At 32.1% G+C, this 23,994-nt stretch overlaps 1 protein-coding gene across 2 annotated transcripts in view; it reads right to left on the bottom strand.

The window, feature by feature from the left end:
• Positions 1-2,740: 2,740 nt before the first annotated feature.
• The window catches only part of LOC127725191 (synaptotagmin-C-like), a 56,764-nt gene continuing 35,510 nt past the window's right edge, over positions 2,741-23,994 (bottom strand). Inside the window, exons 1-6 of one of the 2 annotated variants that reach the window (XM_052232052.1) lie at positions 19,518-19,682; positions 18,520-18,700; positions 18,123-18,260; positions 16,557-16,879; positions 6,693-6,798; positions 2,741-5,077 (exon numbers count right to left, since the gene is read on the bottom strand). In XM_052232052.1, the coding sequence (XP_052088012.1) occupies positions 4,785-5,077; positions 6,693-6,798; positions 16,557-16,879; positions 18,123-18,260; positions 18,520-18,700; positions 19,518-19,604 (1,128 nt within the window). In that variant the 5' untranslated portion in view covers positions 19,605-19,682 and the 3' untranslated portion in view covers positions 2,741-4,784. Of the gene's footprint in view, positions 5,078-6,692; positions 6,799-16,556; positions 16,880-18,122; positions 18,261-18,519; positions 18,701-19,517; positions 19,683-23,994 lie in introns of those variants that run through there. The other variant, XM_052232051.1, reaches the window with a different exon arrangement.

The raw sequence follows: 23,994 nt of genomic DNA, 5'->3' as shown, positions 1-23,994 counted from the left end.
TTGGTCTGATGGCATCTCTGTGATAGTCACTGTTTCTTTAGTATTTTTTGGCATTGGGTTAAAAAAAAAGTTAGCAGATATGAAACATTAATAGCCCTTATAAAGATACTTTTTTTTAAATAAACAATTAATTTTATAAAAACATTAGTCAAGATCTCAAATTATATTTTCATTTACTATTAATACTATATTAACCATTATAACCTAGAAAAAATATATTTAAACAATTGAAAATAATAACAAAATTAATAATATCACATTTGCAATGTATAATCGATTTTAAGTTCCAATTCATTTATAACTGGTATCTTATAATTATTACTTTCGTATGAAACGTTAACACCAACTTCAACTTAATGGTTTGCAGGAGTGACCCATTTTGACTAAGTGAGGATTCGCAGTGCAGGTGATGCATGCGTAGCAAGAGACGCTTACTCTGTCGACGCACGTTTTGAGTTCATGCGATTCCTTTACTGCGTGACAGCACACCTACAATATATCTGAAAGTAAAATAAAGGAACTTAACGACATTTATTTTTCTTTTTCTTTTTAAGAAGATTCTGTACGAATGTACTTCTATGAGTACAAAACAAGTCGGCCAGTAGGAGTGGTCAATACATATCCTTTTGAATACCGACTGTAAGTGGAAAAATCAAGCCATCAAACTCAACAAAATGTCCAGCAATTTTATTATATATGATTGGTGAAGTTGTTTTTGGAATAGTGTGGTTCTTCACAAAGAAAGATTGTTCATGACGTAACAAAAGGAATTTGTATTCATGTTTACTAATATAAAAATAGGAAGATATGGTATGTTACTAAGTATGTTTTATGAATGTATGAATGTATTCGATCTTTCAATTAAGCATAGGGATTAAAAGTGTAGATCGTAGAAACATAAAAAAATATATAGATTGTGATAAAAGATTTGGGAGGTGCTTTTTCACAGTTTACTTCTGATTGACACCACTGGTTGAATAAACACCATCATAATATTCCATATATAAATATGTTGAAACACTCGTTGAAATGTTGTTTATTTGGGATTTCCCCTGTGTAAAAGAGAGGCGAAAGATACCAAAGGGACATTCAAACTCATAAGTCGAAAAATAAACTGACAACGCCATGGTTAAAAAAGAAAAAGACCAACAGACAAACCGACAAACAATAGTACACAAAACACAACATAGAAAACTAAAGACTGAGCAACACGAACCCCACCAAAAACTGGGGATGATGTCAGGTGTAAGTTTTGTTGTGGTATATGTGGTCAATATGCATTTGAAGTGATGTAATTTGCACACAAAAACTATGTTGTTTGGGGTTTTTCTGCGAGGACCACAACAGCATTTGTCATGAAAGTAGGACACGTTTAAGATTAATGTAGCATGTGCATTCATATATCCATTCAGTGTTTAAATTTTAATTTGTATCAGCGACCTTACTGCCTTAAAATATTTGGAAAGAGGGTCTTCTTTTCGCGTTTACCCATTGTCAAACATAATCCTTGACTGAATCCATTATTATTTTGAGTTTAATTGACGGTTTGGGGCTAACGGGCTTTTGGTTTATCACAGAAAAAGAGATATAGACAATGTTCCGGTCACCAGAATAACATGGCAAGCCGGACTTTATATGAATTGAGAACTAGCACAAGTGACTTTACACTTGCAGTCGTCAATATTGAGATTCTGCAACACGTGTTTGTAATTGAACATTTTTGTTATAAATGGTTTGGTATATGTATTGCAGATTATAAGTACGGACTGATTTGTTTACTGTTGTCTTACGATCGGTTTTAGTATTTTTCTATGTAAGTTTTTATGGACTTCCCCTTTTTGAATTTACCTTGGAGTTCGGTATTTTTGTTTTATTTTTTGTTTTTGACTAATGCGTTTGAATGTCCCATTGGTATATTTCGCCTCCCACTTGATGGTATTTTCGATTGAGCTCTTTTACAATGAAAGATATTACCAAAGTTGATAGCATCGAGACTTTTGTTGGTAAAGGAAAGCTTTAGAACGGATGTTATCTCCGTTACATATTTTTTAATGTGGTCAGTCTGAAAAGTATGTGACTGACAATAGCCGAACTGACAGCTGTAAGTTTGTATAGGTTTGGCTGAGGATTTGTAACAGGGGAATCGAAACACAAGTTGTACAGAGAATGGAGTTCTGAAAGGGTTAGTGAATAAAGTTTGTTCGAATGTGATGAATACCTTACGGCTTCTGTACAAACTGCAGACTGTGTCTACGTCGTGGAGCAGAGCTAAAAATATTCGTTCCATTCACCGAGCTACAGAAAGGACTAGAAAGTTTAACTTTACCATTAATTTTGTCATCGCAACCAAATGGTATTGCAGTTCCCAATTCTAGTATCCTGTATTCTTCCGTATTTCTACAGAAAGGTGTTGCAAGGTGAAGATTATTAGTCCTGTGGTATAATTTTTCGATGACCAGAACTCGCATAGAAAAGATTAAACTATCAGATCGTTTAAAAACGGTACGTTTGTTTTTTTAATTTGATATTTCTGAGTTGATGTTGTAATTTTGAATTTATCTACTTTATTATCTCATTTTTCATGAACGAAAAGTGCCGACAACACTTTATACACCTATTGCTAACGTATTCCTATCGGGTTGCTGTTTTACTGACATGCACCCCATAACCCATACTCTTTATGTTTTATGGTATTGAACTATATTGTGTATTATTTTTGAGAAAATATAAAAATATGCCATCACAATTATAGCTTTATTTACTCTTCTTTCTTCAATATATACATATCAATTATTCACTTTAAAATATAACTTTTCACATGACACAATACACATTTGATTAAACACGGATGATAAGGGTGTATTATAACAACATATTTAGAAAAAAAACTTCGAGAATCAAGCAGTCATTCTTAAAAACAATAAGGTAACAACGATAAAACTCAAAGTTTAAAGATTTTTTAATCATAACTTGAAAATAAGGTTAAAGTTTCGTTATAACAACTGCATAACTAAAATATAATGGCATGGAATGAACACCGTGATATGATGTGATGTTGTAGAGAACTGGGGCGGGAGAGTTTCGTCAAAAACACCCACCTCCTAAAACTGCAAAAGCTGGGTTGCTGGAGTGAAAATAGAATTCAAATCGTGAAATGTAAGGTGCTTTCGGGAAGCTTCGCCCGTTTGTATAAACTCACAGTGTCCTTTCCCTTGAACCTGCAGAGACAAAGGCCTTCAGATTTCCTTTCGCCTATTTTCCAGCTTCCACGAACGCAATATTGTGGACCCGCCCCTGGTGATGAACTTTGAATTATAACTGAAAACCTGTTACAAGATTCAAATAGTAATGGAATGAATTAACAGCAAATATCCAACGTGAGGATATACACTGGAAACGTTTGACTGAATTGGTTACGTGACACCAGTCTGAACTAAAATTGAAATATCATAAATAACAGATAAAGATGATTAAAATTGTTTTCGAGTTATTTCCCCTTTGTCATAATACTAACTTGTGTCTTTAAAATATGAAGGCACATGAACAAATATTAATATTTCTTCTATCTTTTGTGACATAATGAATATGTATATATATAAATATATAACAGTTTCAACCCGATAAATTTCATATTTACATACATGTATGTATTTTATCATATCGGCGAAACTGTTGACATCAAGTGTATATAACTGAAGATGGTAAATTCACGACGTAAATGAAATGCGTTTAAAATATATTTAGCTTATAGATGATAGAACAGTGTTTAAACTAAAGTACGACACTTGATTATAAATGATAATGTCAACAGTTAATCTCGTTAAAAAATTAGTCGTAAGTATACTGGATACTTCATGTTTAAACGAGGATTTGATTTTAGATAATGTACAACCAAATGGTTTATGACGAACGATCAATTCGAGTCACGGAATTTTGCAAAGACATACGTCTTTAATAGTTATTCTTTACTCCGTATGTTTTTTTTTAAATTTAATAACAAACAAACACTGAACGTAATAAATGACGTTCTTACACTTAATAGCGGTTTATCTCTGAAAAAAATACAATAATAAGTTACATTTGATCAAGGAAAAACATGTGTGTGTTAAGGGTTCTTCTTCACACAGATGTAGTAATGTAGGAAACCTCAAATATTTCACTACCAAAAGTGTTAAATAAAAAATTTAGAATAGATATTTTCAGAAACGAAAATATTGAAGGTAGGAACACCTTAACACAAGACTTGTTTTTGTTTGGCATTATACAAAAAACATGCGATACATGTTTCTTTATCAGTTTTTACTTCGATGCGTTTGTTTGTTCAATTTGATAATCAAGATGGTCTCTTTGTTGGCGATTTTTACAAAAACTCGAAGTCTTCTATTTCCACCACAAGTCATGAACATTTATATATCGATGTCAGCCTATTATACAGCAGTAAATGAACATGTTGAAATATTTCCTCTTTCAATGTTTCTGTTTAATAACCGTAAATTAAAGATGAAGTTTAAAAGACCTCACTCATGAACCTAACGGGTTTTGTTCATTGTCGAATGTCAGGTGACTTGTGATTATTTACATTTTTATCATTTAGTCTATTGATAGTTGTCCTAATGGCTATTAAGCTACATCTCCTTATGTTTATCAAACCATAACCTCTGATAAATTATCCATACAAAGAAAGATACAAATTTCCTTTTTTGCGAACTAGCGAACACGTTGCTAAATATATAATCTTTAGAATGTAGGTAATGTATTTTGAAATTTCAGCCTATCAAAAATGGTTATTGTCTATGTAAAGCTTGCCACATGGCCATTGATTTATGAGGATTCGTTAACATTTCGTTCCAATGTTTCCCCTCATGACCTTCACGTGATGAACCAAGTACGCATTTTCCAACTATTAGGTCATGATCTATAACAGTAATTTCAAGGTTAACTTTAGGCAAAACTTCAGCAGGCACATTAAATGACAGGGCTTCGTTCCACACAGGAGCAGTTGTTCCTTTTTTAACAGATGTCTTCTTTCTTTTAATTTTCTTTCCATCCACAATGAGAGCTACTCTAATATATGGGTCTGTAAGAATGACAAAAGTTAAAGTGTTAGGGAAATGTACATTAAGAATGTGAATAAAAAGAGATACAGGATAAACTTCAATAAGAAGGCAACAAAACGACAAATAAAACCAAAGACGTTTAAAGGTCAATAATTGGTCTTCAACCATTGACCAGTATTGTTACAACATTTAAAAGGCTAGGTCTCTCCGAATCAAGACAAATTTTCAATCGTAAATATATCAAATACGTATAATCTAATGACACAGTTACATCAGTCCTCAAATGGCACACGCTATGACGATTTATACACTAATACTACCACTGACGAGTTTTCGTGTTTGATATTACACATAAATATATGGCGGGTTGATACCGTGTTCCTTTTAATATCGATCAATCCATATGTATAACAAAAGGTACAAAAAACAAACAATAAACGTAAGTGCACCTAATGCTATGATACCATATAAAACAAACACATATATACAAGAACTACAATCAGCTCATTTTATAGAAAAATATATATAGAAAATAACAATGAGAATACGGAGACTTCAGAATGTGTTAAAAATAATGACGAAACAAAAAAATATTTCTGCAAGGTTACATGAGCAACACGCTGGATCTGCTTGTCTTTCAAGAGCATCTGAGATCATCCCCGATTTTTAATGGGGTTCGTTTTGCTCAGTCTTTAGTTTTTTATGTTGTCTGTGTTTTGTATTTTGTTGTTTGTCTTTCGTCGTTTTTCGTTTTTTCGCCATGGCGTTGTCAGTTTGTTTTCTAGTTTGAATATCACTCAAAGGAAAACAAAAAACGAGAAAGTAGAAAATCAGAAAGTATTGATAGAGATTCATTTAAGAGCTCTGATATTTGGCGCACGCCTCAAAGTAAAAACTTTACATTAGATATACCATACCAAATAGTAGAAAATACCAAAGATATTAAATATAAAATAACTGATTTTAACATGATGTTGTTACATATTCTCCTAAACAAAGTCCCCTAGGCTAAGACACATGTGATCGCTTGATTAATATCGCAAATATTTATATATATATATATACCGTTTTGGTGCCGCTTCACCAACCCGTACAGAGGCATATACCTTATAAAGTTTCAAAACAATGAAATATAAAAACTAATTTTGTATCATTGAATTACTTCCCATTTCTCAGAAGTAGCATACCCTTTGGCCAATCGTGCAGGATAACACTGCATCGGGAAAGTGACTGAAAAAAACTCTCAATAATTTTATGGTCACAATCTTGTATTGGTTGACTAAGAGAATGTATCCGTGTGTGAACTTATAAGAGACATGATTTCACGGCCGTAGATCTTTATATTTATTGCACAGGAGAATCGTCTTATCTGTACATGTCCGATAGCGTCTTAATTCTTGTTGTGACAGAGTGAAGATTCAAATGTAGGAACGATTCATGCATAGCATGAGCCGTTTTCCCTGTTGACGACTGCTGTCTCCAATGGTTTGGATTTTATGCGTTTTCCTCATGATTTGTTTGTTTGTGATTGTTTTTGTTTATTTTGTTTATATTTTTAATGGATTTGCGATATCTGAACATCGATAAATTTCTGTGACCCTAATTTGATAGAATTGTCAATGAAGTCTGTATTACCTCCTGTTAGTTTTAGATCTTTGGCTTTCATCAAAACAATAGTTAGTCTTTCTGCAGCAGGTAAATATCCAAGTGACAACAGTAAATCTCCACTCTCACCTGTAAACTATAAATATACAACAGGTTAATATCTAAGTGACAACAGTAAATCTCCACTCTTACCTGTAAACTATAAATATACAACAGGTTAATATCTAAGTGACAATAGTAAATCTCCACTCTCACCTGTAAACTATAAATATACAACAGGTTAATATCTAAGTGACAATAGTAAATCTCCACTCTCACCTGTAAACTATAAATATACAACAGGTTAATATCTAAGTGACAACAGTAAATCTCCACTCTTACCTGTAAACTATAAATATACAACAGGTTAATATCTAAGTGACAACAGTAAATCTCCACTCTTACCTGTAAACTATAAATATACAACAGGTAAATATCCAAGTGACAACATTAAATCTCCACTTTCACCTGTAAACTATAAATATACAACAGGTAAATATCCAAATGACAACATTAAATCTCCACTCTTACCTGTAAACTATAAATATACAACAGGTTAATATCTAAGTGACAACAGTAAATCTCCACTCTTATCTGTAAACTATAAATATACAACAGGTAAATATCTAAGTGACAACAGTAAATTTCCACTCTCACCTGTAAACTATAAATGTACAACAGGTAAATATCCAAGTGACAACAGTCAATCTCCACTCTCACCTGTAAACTATAAATATACAACAGGTAAATATCCAAGTGACAACATTAAATCTCCACTTTCACCTGTAAACTATAAATATACAATAGGTAAATATCCAAGTGACAACATTAAATCTCCACTCTCACCTGTAAACTATAAATATACAACAGGTAAAAATCCAAGTGACAACATTAAATCTCCACTTTCACCTGTAAACTATAGATATACAACTGGTAAATATCCAAGTGACAACAGTTAATCTCCACTTTCACCTGTAAACTATAAATGTACAACAGGTAAATATCCAAGTGACAACAGTAAATCTCCACTTTCACCTGTAACCTATAAATGTACAACAGGTTAATATATAATAGCTGACAGTAAATCCCCTCTTCCCACAAAATAAACTGAATGTGCAAAAACAACATCATATCGAAACTTAATTAATCAGATTATGATCGCTTTGACATCAGTACATCTCCATTCTAACCTCGTCACTATGAATACTCAATTTGAAAATACATAAAAGCACTGTGCCAATAACAACAATGAATAAGTTTTCTGAATTTACAACTTGCTACATATGTAGTATGTAATCTTAAGCGATCGATTATAGTGCAAATGTCATTTTACCTTTACCATGTTTACTATTTCGTTGGTCAAATAAGGAAACGAATAGAATAACCAACAAACTTTCACCGCAAACTTCGAAAAATATTTCATAGAAAAAAATGTATTTTGTCACAAAATTGAACTGGATCACACATGAAGTTTTACTAAACAGTAAAATAACAAAAATACCCAACTCCAAGGAAAATTCAAAACGGAAAGTCCCTTATCAAATGGCACAATCAAAAGCTCAAACACATCAAACTAATAGAAAACAACTGTCATATTCCTGAATCTTAAATATATGTATAGCTTTAGATTTATGATAAGTTATGGTCCTTACATTATCGATATTATGAACTTAGATTTGACATTGAACAAGGCCATGCTTTTCTCTGACTGTTGGTGACGTCTTTTCGCTAGCTTTCGGTAACTCTGAGTACTTTTAGATCAGTACTTTGTGTCTTTTGTCTTTATGTTAGTTGTTTTTGTGATTTATGCAAATATAATGAGTGAAGACATTTCCAACTGTTTTTATCAGTTTGGTCTATTGTTGTGTTGTTATATACCACTGTTGCAGGTAAGCATGGTAAGGGTAGGGTTGAAAGTTCAAAAATATGTTGGACCTCGCCACATTCTGTATGCGCTTATCCAAAATCAAGATTTTAAAAAAACAGACACAAAACATATTCCCCCGAACAAAACAACTTTCTACATATCTAACTGGCCGTTTAAAACAATTTACTACAAATCTATCTGACCGGTTAAAATAACTTACTACATATCTAACTGACCGTTTAAAACAACTTACTCATGACAAATCTAAATGGCCGTTTAAAACAATTTTTGTACAAATCTAACTGACCGTTTAAAATATCTTTCTACAAATCTAACTGACCGTTTAAAATAACTTTCTACAAATCTAACTGACCGTTCAAAACAACTCACTTCAAGTCTAACTGACCGTTTAAAACAACTTTCTACAAATCTAACTGACCGTTTAAAACAATTTTCTACATATCTAACTGACTGTTTGAAAAAACTTTCTACAGATCTTACTGACCGTTTAAAACAACTTTCTACCAATCTAACTCATCGTTCAAAACAACTTTCTACAAATCTAACTGACCGTTTATAACAACTTTCTACAAATCTAACTGGTCGTTTAAATTAACTTTCGACAAATCTAACTGACCGTTTAAAGCTACTTTCTTCGAATCTAACTGACCGTTTAAAACTACTTTCTACGAATCTAACTGACCGTTTAAAACAACTTTCTACAAATCTAACTAACCGTTTACAGCAACTTTCTACAAATCTAACTGATTGTTTAAAACAACTTTCTACAAATTGAAAAACTCTTTCTACAAATCTAACTGACCGTTTAAAACAACTTTCTACAAATCTAAATGACCGTTTAAAATAACTTTCTACAAATCTTACTGACCATATAAAATAACTTTCTACAAATCTAACTGACCGTTTAAAACAACTTTCTACAAATCTAACTGACCGTTTTAATCAACTTTCTTATAATCTAACTGACAGTTAAAAATAACTTTCTACAAATCTATCTGACCGTTTAAAATAACTTTTTACACATCTAACTGACCGTTAAAATCAACTTTCTACAAATCTAACTGACCGTTAAAAATAACTTTCTACAAATCTAACTGACCGTTTATAACAATTTTCTTCAAATCTAAAACAACTTTCTACAAATCTAACTGACCGTTTAAAACAACTTCCTACAAATCTAAAACAACTTTCTACAAATCTAAAACAACTTTCTACAAATCTAACTGACAGTTAAAAATAACTTTCTACAAATCTATCTGACCGTTTAAAACAACTTTTTACACATCTAACTGACCGTTAAAATCAACTTTCTACAAATCTAACTGACCGTTTAAAAAATTTTCTTCAAATCTAAAACAACTTTCTACAAATCTAACTGACCGTTTAAAACAACTTTCTACAAATCTAAAACCACTTTCTACAAATCTAAAACAACTTTCTACAAATCTAACTGACCGTTTATAACAACTTTCTACAAATCTAACTGAACGTTTAAAACAACTTTCTACAAATCTAATTATATAACTGACCGTTTAAAACAACTTACTACAAATCTAACTGACCGTTTAAAACAACTTTCTACAAACCTAACTGACCGTTTAGAACAAATAAATCCACCATACAACAGGCAACAATAAGAACTGAAGCGAGAGACAACTGTTCTTCTTTCTTATGTATAAGCTTCCTATCTTTGGAACACCCTTTATTGGGTAAAAGAAAATATTTACACGAACAATTTAGAGGGTAAAATTCTTAATTTTTAAAAACAGTTTAAGACATTTTAAAATCTAAAACAAACTTATTTATCATATATATTCTTACATATGTGGAGGGCGATTAAGTACATAAAATACTAGAAATTCGTTGTCTATGAAATCCTCTCCTAGAATTCACACAATTCACTTTAGTTTCACTTGATTTCTAAATTTTTTAGAAGTTTTATTCGACGGGTGTGTACTTTGTAACAGAAATCTCTCGTCAGTGACTCAATATTCATCTTTTGAGTTTTGCTGAGGTTTTGCAGATTGCAGAACAATAATCTTCTTAATGACATAATAGTGAAAGCAACAAAATGATTAACGTCACGTGATAATCCGTGATAAATCAATGGAAAAATGATTAACGTCACGAGATAATCTGTGATAAATCAATGGAAAAATGTTGCCTTATTTTCTGTTTTAATTGCTTATTTCTTCACAACGACTATTACACATACGAAATTTGGCACACACGTGAACTGTATAGCATTGCTTTGATCAGACTAAAAAATCATGTCATGATACATCTAATAATTTTGCTTTCGATGAAAATGTGGTAAATTTCTGGTAACAGTTTAGTCTTATCAAAATGCTGAAATACATATACAAAACATACCTCAATATTTCCGCATTTGTAATATGATATATTTAATATATTATTTTATTCTAAGTTCTATTTCGACCACTAAAAAAGTTAAGCAAAAGATTTATTTTTTTGTTAAAGATACCCCGTACAATACGGTATCTGGTGGTACCCTGTAAAAACGAAATTATAAAAACCGTGACCACGTGAAGTTACGACGATTTATAATTAATTTTACAAATGAATTTAGCCGTGTGTTATTCCGTTAAATTAATCTCGTTAACAAGAGGCATTTTTCGACACTGAGCACTCTACAATAAGGAGTTCGTAAAGTGTTGCAAAAATAAAAATTGTATTTAGAGGCACTTTCTATACACCCAATTATAAAATCGTAAAGTTAAAATATTGAATTCATTTTTGCTGAACACCTCTTTGTTTGTTGAATTGGTTCAACTGTTAACAAATTGAACAAAACAATGTTTTGGTCATTTGCTGACAGCCGAGTCTAGATAAGATATCAAAAACATTCCAATATATAGCACTTGAATAATAAAGCTGGAAGCATTGTCTGGTTTTAGCCGTTTGTATATATAACAAAAAAAATTTAGATTCCCACTGATGTGTGTAGGAGGCAAAAATAATGATGTAATTAAAGTTATGCCTAAGAACAAGAATCCCAATTTGTAGATGGTATCGAATTTTGAAGATAGTTTAGAATTTCTTGACATCGTTCCAACTCTTGAGTATTTTGAAGTGTTTCTCGAAAGACAAGTGCATCTGTCATTTCTTATCTTTGAAACTGATGTTTGTACTTTAATATAAATGTCAGAAATAACAACAAAACTTAACATTTGTCGTTGCCATCACCGGCCGCGACTTATCACCGAATGTTAACTTAATATCACCACAACATATACCACTTGGTACAAACTGCTATTAACCTCCACAGCTACTAACTGCTGTTAACCTCCACAGCTACTAACTGCTATTAACCTCCACAGCTACTAACTGCTATTAACCTCCACAGCTACTAACTGCTATTAACCTCCACAGCTACTGTGTTCACCGTCTCTGATTTAGCCTTGTTTACTGCAGTAGTTACCTGTATGATGTCTTGTGAACTGTTGTTTTTTATGTATCTATTTGACAATTTTTGTAGTCTCTCTATCTTATACTAATGGATTTAGATTGCACCTGTTGTTCCTAGAAGTATCTTGATGACATGTCTTATTGGCTTTTTTTCATGTTTTACACATTCGTAGAAACTTATTGAAACTATTTTTGGTCGTTGAGCCGCACTGCCCCAGTGATCTATACTTTCATATTTTATTAATATATTTGAAAGTATGTCAAAACCTGAAAGCTACGTTCATTTTCAACACAGTAAAATAAAGTAATAGTGATAATCTGTCCTTAAAAGATGTCCAGTACATACAAATTGTGAAGAGCATTTTAAGTATTATAGCTTTCTTGTAATTTAATTACTACCAAGTTTGACAAGTGTATGGTAAGTTTGTGTCCGATAATACTCTGTATAGAGAATCTGACAAAGTTAGCAATAAAGTAGGGAATTGTCTAATGAAATTGTTTATTACATTGCTCGTTTAATCAAGCGAACGTAATTAAATATCTGACAATATTTTGTTGTGCAGCTGTTTTTAGCGACGGAATCCTCCAATGGCGACATTTTATAATTATTAACTTGTCTGATAGGAATTGTTAAAACTAACGATGTTTCCAAGGTTTCAGTTTGCCTTTTTATCAGGAGATTTAAACTGATTTCCATTAAGAATGTCATCTGTGTTTGCATTTATTTATATGTCCTCAAGTTTACTTTGCGGTTCTTTGTTAACACTCGTCAAGACAGACTTGGCTTGCGTATATCAAATATTATTTGTAACAACATGATAAACGTCTCTGCATGGATAGTACTAGACACATATGTAACAACATGATAAACGTCTCTGCATATGGATAGCACTAGACACATATCGTATTGTTTGTAACAACATGATAAACGTCTCTGCACGGATAGCACTTGACACATATCTTGTTGTTTGTAACAACATGATAAACGTCTTTGCACGGATAGTACTAGACACATATCTTGTAATTTGTAACAACATGATAAACGTCTCTGCATGGATAGCACTAGACACATATGAAACAACATGATACACGTCTCTGCATGGATAGCACTAGACACATATGTAACAACACGATAAACGTCTCTGCATGGATAGCACTAGACACATCTGAAACAACATGATAAACGTCTCTGCATGGATAGCACTAGACACATATGTAACAACATGATAAACGTCTCTGCATGGATAGCAGTAGACACATATCTTTTTGAAGCATCCAGCTCGTTCAGTTTGGTTATCATGTGATTCCTTATATTTTTATTTTGTTTTTATTGATCTGTATTTTTAAATGAATTTACAAAAATTGAATATCGGTAAACTGTATAGTATTGCCTCGAATGCAGAAAGAACCTCTGTTGATGGACAAGCCAGTTCTCGGTGAATGCATCGATACAAGAAAGTGATTGGGTGTGATTGCCAATAAGATAACTTAATCCACTAAAAGATAAAAGATAAGGGTTAGATTCAATATAGCACTATTCAAAAGATATAGGATAAGGGTTAGATTCAATATAGCACTATTTATAGGATAAGGGTTAGATTCAATATAGCACTATTTATAGGATAAGGGTTAAATTCAATATAGCACTATTTATAGGATAAGGGTTAGATTCAATATAGCACTATTCAAAAGATAAAGGATAAGGGTTAGATTCAGTGTCCAAGTCTATATTTGTTTATTTTACCTACATTTCGTCCCGAGGATTTAACAATTAACTCGATGAACAGTATCAGTCTAAGTAGACATTTTATTTGTATCTCACATTTTAACAAATTCAGTAAAAGTGAAAACAAATAATTGGTTGAATACTTGTTATTTAACAATTTTTCGAAAAAGATATATCATCAATGGTTTATATTTTTATTGTTAATTGAACATCATATTTCTGAGTATAGATTTATTTAGCTATAGATCCATTTCTTAATCATTTAGTACACTGTAATACACAGCGTGTTTTTCTATTGTTAACGCGTACTAAAAGGTGAACTCCCCCTTTTACTCGTTGTCGATAATCCTTAAATGTCTCAGCAAACATCGTATTAAATCAACATCATATGTCGTAAAGTGACAGTCATAAATAAAGAATTACAGCAGACCTATTTGTGTTAGGCTTAAGCACTTATTCTTAGTAAAGTTAATCCTCTTTTCTTTTGAATAATGTTATATTTTGTTATCACGAGCCTTTTATAGCCTAAAAGATTTTGCCAGTTGTGGTAACCGTACTATGACCAGTAGTTCCAAACATCCACGTCCGTTAGTCACTGGTGGACAGTTTATTCATTTGCAATCTAACCATGCACATCTCCTTATTTCTGTTTTTAGAACTATAACGTTTATGAATTACATGTTACCACCAGTTAGCTATTTACACATGTTACTGGTGTATTTTCACTTCCATTACACAGTGCAGCGTAAAAAACATTACTAATACGATATTGCAAGCAATAAAACTTTCTAAGAAATTAATACCACATTAATCTCTTGAAACTGAAAACAACACTTCGTTATCAAGTGATTATACACACAATATAAATGGTAGGATTTATCGCCGGAAGTATCCTTACTTCCTGTTTCTGACGTGTCCGGAAGTGATGGCGAAAACCTATTTATAGAACTGTGTTTGTAAATGTCAAATGAGATTACAGTAATAGAGTTGTTTATCAAAGTAATGTTAGTTTTAGATTATCTTTTATCGACCTTCCGAGGATTAGAGTGTTTACATGATGCCAAATGACCGGATATCGCTAGAAAGCAATTATAACAAATATTGATTTCATAAAAAACAACCTATTCGATAGAGATATTCGGTAAAAATACAGATGATTTGAGACATACATTTTGATCATATAAGATTTAAAAGTATAGAAAGTCTGTGATATACATTTCAGGTTAAACAGGCGAATGTGTTAGGTCTTCAACTTTTCCCTATAAATTCATAGTCCTATAATTTGAGGGAGGCGAATATAATAATCGAAGGTTTGGTATTGCTCAATGTTAAAAAATACTTTCTAAACAATTTGTAAACAATTATAATACCAGATGGTTCCATCCAAATAATTTTAGATGATACATTACAATTCAATGGATTTTTATTCAAATTTTGCAAAAATCAGGATTATGCGTACGTTGTTTTGTACGTTTCATTACAATTAAAAAACAACAGTTAAAAGTTTCTTTTTCTAAAAAATATGTTGCTATAAAAATCAAATGATCACGTACTTGATTTTGATGTTTAGCTATTCATAGTGATAACCAATTCGTAGAATAATTACATCAAAACAAAAGAAAATAACTAGTAAAATGGCATCTGAATGTCAAAATATTGAACATATCGCATTTATACTTTTACAGATACATGAACAATCAATAAAAGTTGGTGAAATATACCTAAAAAAAATGATGTACGTAAAAAGTGGCGAAAAAAATTCTTAACACTTAAATCACATTTTGTATAGATTTGTTTAAAAAAAGAGAAGCTATCGCTATAAACATTTTGTTTTAGTAAAATAAAATCCATGTGATCATCTGCTATTTTCTTTTAGTAGAAATCAATGAGTATTGTTATTTATAGTGACAACGGCGTCAAAAGGACAATATAGGCATTCACAGATAATTTTCATATCACGAATACTGAAATGTTCATAAGAATAACATATAATTCTTAGATTGAAAAGTCGTAAAACATTGGGACAAATGTAATAACAAACATACTGAACTCCTATGTAAGTTCAAAACGGGAGAAGACCATTAAAACTGACAAAACCAAACGCTCGACTATATAAACAAACGGAGCGACTGTTTATTCAGATTGCATACAGGCATTTTCCGAAGAAAAATTTGGTTAAACCTGGTTTTATACCTAGTTAAATTTCTCACTTGTTTGACACTTCTTTATAGTTCCGTTAAAATTTGTTTGAGCTACCCAGAGAGACATACTTGCTTAACGTGACAGAATGAGGATGCAGCAGCCAAAACTGTGTATTTATATAGATATATATAAAACACACCTGAAATGATAAAGTTTCCCTTGACACTTTCGTATTACAACGAATCCTAAATACCACCCAAAATTATACACTATTAAGAAACGTTGCGAATTGTATCGGCAAAGATGACATCAGTCGGTTTTATCGTTTCTGATTAGACCCGTTTTAATTTGATGCTTTGCAAGGTTTTTTTCTTTTTTTTTTTTTTTTTTTTTGGTGTAGACATCTTTTGGCTTAAGTCATTAATACCTTATGAAATTCTATTCCGGAAACGCATGTCCTGCTTATAGAAAATAAAACTTTTATTAACTTATAAAGTTTCCCTTGACACTTTTGTGTTACAACGAATTCTGACGTAAACTATGCATAAAAAATATTTTCCTCAATATAAACTGAGCCAATATTTGATAGTTAGAGCTATTGTTAATTATCATTAACTCGTGGGCGAGAAGCTATTTTTGAACAGGAAGAATGCTTAAATAATAGAATTACCTTTTGATATTTTTGAATGTCGCACCACATTTCAACACTGTTGCTGACGTCTATTTTCCCTAGATCAACTTGTACCTCTCCTATACATTTATGTCTTGAAAATTTGTCGTAATCGTAGATAAGAAAAACAATTTGTTTATCCCGAACATCATCAAATGTCACAGGGAATTTGAAATATTCATTAAAGAACGGATTGCAAGTCTTTCTCTTGACAGATGATTGACGGATTCGTTCATCAACTTCCGGTGACATGCAGATTCTTACGTAAGGATCTCCGAAGCTTACTTCCGCTTCTCGTGATTCTGGCAAACAAAGTTCCTGAGCTGAAAAATAATTAGGCATCCATGACTATTATGTTCTACAAATGTGTTAATTTATTTCAACGGAATTTCATGGTCAAAACTGACATGAAATTGCAAAAAGAATGTTGAAAAATTTGGAAATTCCTACTGATAAACCTTTTATAAAAGGTAAGAACATACCAAGGACGCAGTTTGTACCACAAGTCGTAGACAGGCAGAACATAAACACGACAAAAGATAAAAAAGCTCAAAAAACAAACATCGTCCACTTAGTGCACTACACAAAAAATTACAAAACTCTTCAAGTAGGCGGGTCATAAGTTGTACATTCAAGTCTTATGTGATACATAAATGATGAATGAAACGGATTCTGGTTCAGTATAACATTAAACAGCAACTCTTCACATTGGATCTGTACATCACAGATTTTTTTTTCTTATATTTTGCCTTGTGAACATGCGTATGCACACATCGATTTCGGTCTTCGAGTGGCACAACAATTATCAATTTATGATGGCGGACAACAAACGACAGGAGCAAAAGATATCGGTTTTAAACTGTGCCACACATTCATATACCGTAGTACTTATTCATGATGACGTCCGTACATAAAATATCATAATCACTTACAATAAAAACTCTGAATTCAGTATTTTGTTTGTATGCAGCAACTCTCTCTCTCAGAAGAAAAGCATGGAAGAAAACACGAACGTGTTGTATCTACCACTGAGAACTTAAGAATATTGTATAAACAACCACATGTATACTATATAACTTCAAATGCAGGTGCTTCTCAAATGCTGTTTCGAATGTACAAAATTCCCTTTCTTTTCTACTGGTTAAGGTTATGTGAGTTTTCAATCGTTCTTTATTGTCGATGTTTAAGTCAAAGTATGAAGCATATCCAATTGTTTTTGCGTTTTCTTTTATGAGATATAAGTAGATACGATCAACATCGTCGCTAACATTGAATGGAAATCTGTACAGCGGAAAGTGAGGTTAAATGAAGATGACTGTCTTTTTGTCTTCTTTAAAAGCCCTTGTATTGAATCTGTGTCTTATACAAATATGACATAAACTGAAGTTATATTAGGAGCACAAATGGTTCCTAAGAAATCTATTTGCGTATCCATCAAACATAACAATAGATATGATATTACGTACGTCTCGAATGTAGATTTTTAAGGCAACTTATTCTTTTATTAAACATAGACGCTTTAATATCTTATTTTTCTTTCTTTCAAATAATCAAAATAACATTTACCTTCAATTAAATGTATAACGACATCTGAAGTTCTAAAGTCATATTTAAGTCTTATGTGTAGTCGACCTTGACATTGATCTAGCGAAGACTGCTGTAAAACTGCATCTTTCCTTGGATATAAATCAGGTCGAATAACACCTAAAAAACAAGATATGTTACTCACTATTCTTCATTTGTACATTTACAGGTTAATATTCACACACAAAAAGAAAACTGAAAAAAGGGTTCTAAACAGCAACACCAAATAAAAAAAAAATTGTCAAAAAGTCATTGAATTACTGTGTTTGTTCATATTATCATTTTGTTTGCAGGTATAAATATCATCGATTAAATATTATGGGTTTAATATATCCTTTGAAATTATTGTAGAAATTAAAATAAGTGAAATATGATTTACCAACAGACGGGTCAAAAACAAAGCTATCAACACTAGTGTCACTACGCGCACTAATACTACTTGTGTCTTCTGTAAAGGGATCGCTTCTAACACTACCACGTGACATTGTAGAGATGCTGCCTCGAGATGTTGTAGAAGACCTTGGCTGAACTGTCCTTGACTCCTTTGACAGATGAACATCCTGGAATAACCAATGTAATTGTAGTGATTAGCTGTATGATAAAACAGATACTAATATAAGATATCAGGGATTAACCGACCTTGATTTCTTCACAAATGAGTAATTTCCTGGAAATTAAAGTGTTAGCAATCTTCATTATCTATGTACGAAAACATTTCTTGTTTGATTCCGTTGTTGTATGGATTTTAGTCAAGAAGAGTACTACCCACCCGGATACAAATCAACCGGTGTTGGCATGATTAACATATTTGTACTTCTTTATTTAAATCTTTAATTTACAAATCATGTAATTGCCTTTAAACTAAGTTTAGACAATTTACCTTTAACGGATTTAGCTATCCTAAACAAGCTACTGGTTAGTTACGTAACAAACACAAAACATTGCATAAAAATCCAACGTATGAAATGAACACAAAACCACGTTTTATTTGAAAAACTATCATCAACAACTTAAAATCAGTTTGAAATATTTAACAAAACTACTTTGTATCTACAAAGAAAGATACAAGGTACACGGATGTGCATCCAAACACATTCCAACTGGTAATGGCCGAAATTTGCAGTGAACTTTTAAACTTGGAAAGAAAATAACGTGAAAATATATGCATTGTAATTTATGATAGATTGTTTAATACTTTCCAAAATATAAAGACTACAAAGTATCATTAAGATTTTACACATATCGACGCCATATTATCTAAAAATACAATCGACAGATTTTATAACAGTAAAAAATTATTCATATTGACATAATCACATCAACTCATATGTATATAATATCCAAATATTACATTGGATTACAGAAAATTTACTTTACCATAAGTTTGATGACTGGAATTCTAGCAGACAATATGGTGTCGTCATCTAAAGATTTGTAAGTCAGTCGATTTAAACATATCCCCATACTGTCCTGTCATTTTTACTATAAACCCTGACTTACAATAAAAGATTTACTTTAATGTAAACTTGTAACAATGTCACATCTGTGTTTAATCGTTATCAAATCAATTTATCAAGGCTAAAATCTTTCGGTTTATAAATAACATATATATTACATTGTATAACTGATGCTGGCTTACTATATTAGTGATCTTTGAATTAAAAAAGATTAAACAAAAACAATGATTCAAACAAACACAAACAATTTAACTAATTAGAAAAACGAAAAAGAAATGAAACCAAAATCATAAAAAGCGATAAACAGAAGAATACACATACATTAAACGATAGAGAAATCCATGTAGATATAGAGAAATACATGTAGATATACATGTAGAGAATTTAAAAATGAATAATTTTGGCTTCAGTAGAAAACGTACATCATTCAAGCCATGTATATAGAGTTAAATGAACACTTTATCAAAACAGCAAAGAGAAATAAGTTTGAAATAACAAGGCAGTAGCTGGTCCCTAGCTTAAAGTTCGGTTGCTAATATTTCAGGACGAGAACAAATTAGCTCGCAATATAATGTGTAAAATTGAGAATGGAAATGGGGAATGTGTCAAAAAGACAAAAACCCGACCAAAGAGCAGAAAACAGTTTATGCTACATAGGTCAACCGGGATGAACGACGGGGAAATGGACTGACACTAGAAAATGAAGTCTGTTAGTGGCGCCATCGTCATCAGATGACAATGTATATTATATATTTTAATACATTGTGATCATGTTTCCCGTCTGAATATAGAACTAATATACTTAAACTTATTATTTATGTTTCCAAGTACGTAGTATGTCCTCCAATGACTAGATAGGACAATAAAATCCATAAATTTCATAAAGAAAATGTAAAGGAATACATGTTTTACGCCTTCCTATGATTACTGATGTTAGGTATAACCTACATTGTTCTATGATAACTGATGTTAGGTATAACCTGTATTGTCCTATGATTACTGATATTAGGTATAACCTACATTGTCCTATGATTACTGATGTTAGGTATAACCTACATTGTCCTATGATAACTGATGTTAGGTAAAACCTACATTGTCCTATGATTACTGATGTTAGGTATAACCTACATTGTCCTATGATTACTGATGTTAGGTATAACCTACATTGTCCTATGATTACTGATGTTAGGTATAACCTACATTGTCCTATGATTACTGATGTTAGGTATAACCTACATTGTTCTATGATCTACATTGTTCTATGATTACTGATCTTAGGTATAACCTGCATTGTTCAATGCTAAACTGTTCAATATATTTCATCAAATTTTAAAGAATGGTCCTACATCATATATGAGGTTTATCTTAAATAATTGTCAATGCTATGTCCTAATATTTGTATTTGTCATGCGTCCTCCATTGAATGTTTTCATATATTTCATTCATCAGTCAATTACTTGCTGGTATCAAACATGTCACATGCTTTTCGACAACTCCTTTGTATTCAGCAATGCTTAAGTGCTCATCTTAAATCAGGTATATCACGCGTCCTCAAATGATTATCTAAGGTCAAGTTTGTCATACGACCCCAAATGATCATCTGTTAGCTTATTTGTCATGTGCCCTCCAATAATCAGCTGATACCATGTACATTTTCATGTTGGTCATCCTCCAATAATCAGCTGATACCATGTGCATTTTCATGTTGGTCATCCTCCAATAATCAGCTGATACCATGTGCATTTTCATGTTGGTCATCCTCCAATAATCAGCTGATACTATGTGCATTTTCATGTTGGTCATCCTCCAATAATCAGCTGATACCATGTGCATTTTCATGTTGGTCATCCTCCAATAATCAGCTGATACCTTGTGCATTTTCATGTTGGTCATCCTCCAATAATCAGCTGATACCATGTGCATTTTCAGCTGATACCTTGTGCATTTTCATGTTGGTCATCCTCCAATAATCAGCTGATACCATGTGCATTTTCAGCTGATACCTTGTGCATTTTCATGTTGGTCATCCTCCAATAATCAGCTGATACCATGTGCATTTTCAGCTGATACCTTGTGCATTTTCATGTTGGTCATCCTCCAATAATCAGCTGATACCATGTGCATTTTCATGTTGGTCATCCTCCAATAATCAGCTGATACCTTGTGCATTTTCATGTTGGTCATTCTCCAATAATCAGCTGATACCATGTGCATTTTCATGTTGGTCATTCTCCAATAATCAGCTGATACCATGTGCATTTTCATTTTGGTCATTCTCCAATAATCAGCTGATACCATGTGCATTTTCATGTTGGTCATTCTCCAATAATCAGCTGATACCATGTGCATTTTCATGTTGGTCATCTTCCAATAATAAATTGTCCTGAGTCCTCCAATGATCAGCTGATACTTTGATGGTCTCAAGTATAAACAACACTTAACTTTTTTAGTTTTAGACTTTTCAGATAATGTTAAGATCTAAATGAACATTGTCATTTATTAGTCATGTTTTTCATCCTCCATTGATAATCTGATATCAAGACATGTTTGTCATGAGACCTCTAATGATTGCCTAATATCTTGTTTTTCGTGCGTTCTCTAATGATCATCTGATATCTTTATTCTAACGCGCCTTCAATTGATTATTTGACATCAAGTTTGTCACCTGAAATCCAATGATAATCTGGTATAATATTTGTCACTTGCTCTCCTATGATCATCTGATGCCATTTTTGTCACGTGTTTTCAAATGGTACTCTGATATCATGTTTGTCATGTGCCCTCCGATTATCATCTGGTTTCATGTTTATCACGTGTTCTTCAATGATTATCTGGTTTCAAGTTTATCACGTGTTCTCCCTTGATTATCGGTATCATGTTTGTCACATGTTCTCAAATAGTCATCTGGTAGCATGTTTGTCATGTGCCCTCCATCGACAATGTGAAATCATGTTTGTAACGGGTTCTACAATGACCGTCTGGTAGCATGTTTGCCATGAGTTTTCCAATGAGTTTGTCGTGAGCTCTCCAATGACCATATGATTTAATGTTTATTATTCGTCGAGCATGTTACATGATCGTTTGATAAAAAGTATTTTACGTATGGCGAGTATCCCTCGTGATCATCTGGTATCCTATTCTTTATATGACGCCCAATAAAATGGAGATATTAGTCATGCGTCCTTCCTTGAATGATGTAACTGTTTCACTTTCAAGCGAAGTTAGAATTATAATGGTGAAAAACTGTCTTAATTTCACAGTAAATGAACAATTCACTTCCGTATTCGCTTCCTATGACAATTTATGTCTTTCAGAAGACATCATTAAGAAATATTTGTATTCAACTTGGTGCTAAGAGTATCAATAAATTATCGTCATGATTAAATGAATAGAGTTTAATGGGCATCTGGATGCATCATTGATATAATTAAATGTGCAATTGTAGTGTGTTCTATTGTGGTGGACTCGTCTAACTGTGCAATTGTAGTATGTTCTATTGTGGTGAACTCGTCTAACTTACATAACGTAGTGTTTTAGTGTGGTAGCCTCGTCTAACTTACATAACGAGGAAACCAGTTTCACTTATAAATTCTTTATCTCATATAAATCTTTACTGAAAACGATGTGGTTTGTGTAGTACATCGTAGGAATGAAACACCAAATATAAATATGCATTTAATACATTAGAATTAAGCAGAGAGAGTAAGATAAAGGAACAAACAAGACGCTTAATCCCGACAAAGGAATGTAGGTCACCATTGTCACCGAACTTAGAACTAAACTTTTGGTTGCATTTGTTGTAACTTCCAAGCAGCCAAGCTTTATCTATAAAGTATCATTTCTTGTTACATTTTTAAAAATCAAAAGAATAAACACATTTATTGTCTAATGAAAAGAACAAAAATTCAATGCCTTTAGTCAGTTTCACAAAAAATCTACGACTAGAGTTGATCGTTAGTCATGAACAATTCAGTATACTTACGATCAACTTTAGTCGTAATTTAAGATTTTATGGTGAAACTGATCACTTGTAGCCAATGAAAAGCGATTGAATTCTTACAATGTAAATCAAGTAGATGCCTCTACTGCACTTAGATAAGCAGTCTATGATCACCATTTGATTAAAATAAGAAATATGAAAATATAGATATGTCATTAAAAAGACATTATATTTGAGTCTATAATATGTGTATTACTGTATTTTTGATTGTAACTTTATTGTTTCCACCTCCAGATTTAAAACGTGAAATGAAGAACTTTTGATCTGTTTAGTTATTTCAGGAACGACTTTGATGGTTTAGTAATACAGCTATGATTCTAATGATACTTATAAGGAGATGACAATTGATCAATTCGACATCCTGAATAATTACAACTAATTGCTGATGTCAAGATAA

The sequence above is a fragment of the Mytilus californianus genome, unplaced genomic scaffold, assembly GCF_021869535.1.
Source record: "Mytilus californianus isolate M0D057914Y unplaced genomic scaffold, xbMytCali1.0.p SCAF_15, whole genome shotgun sequence".
NCBI lineage: Eukaryota > Metazoa > Mollusca > Bivalvia > Mytilida > Mytilidae > Mytilus > Mytilus californianus.
The sequence above is the reverse complement of the archived record's forward strand: the minus strand, read 5'-3'. Positions and strand labels throughout refer to the sequence as shown.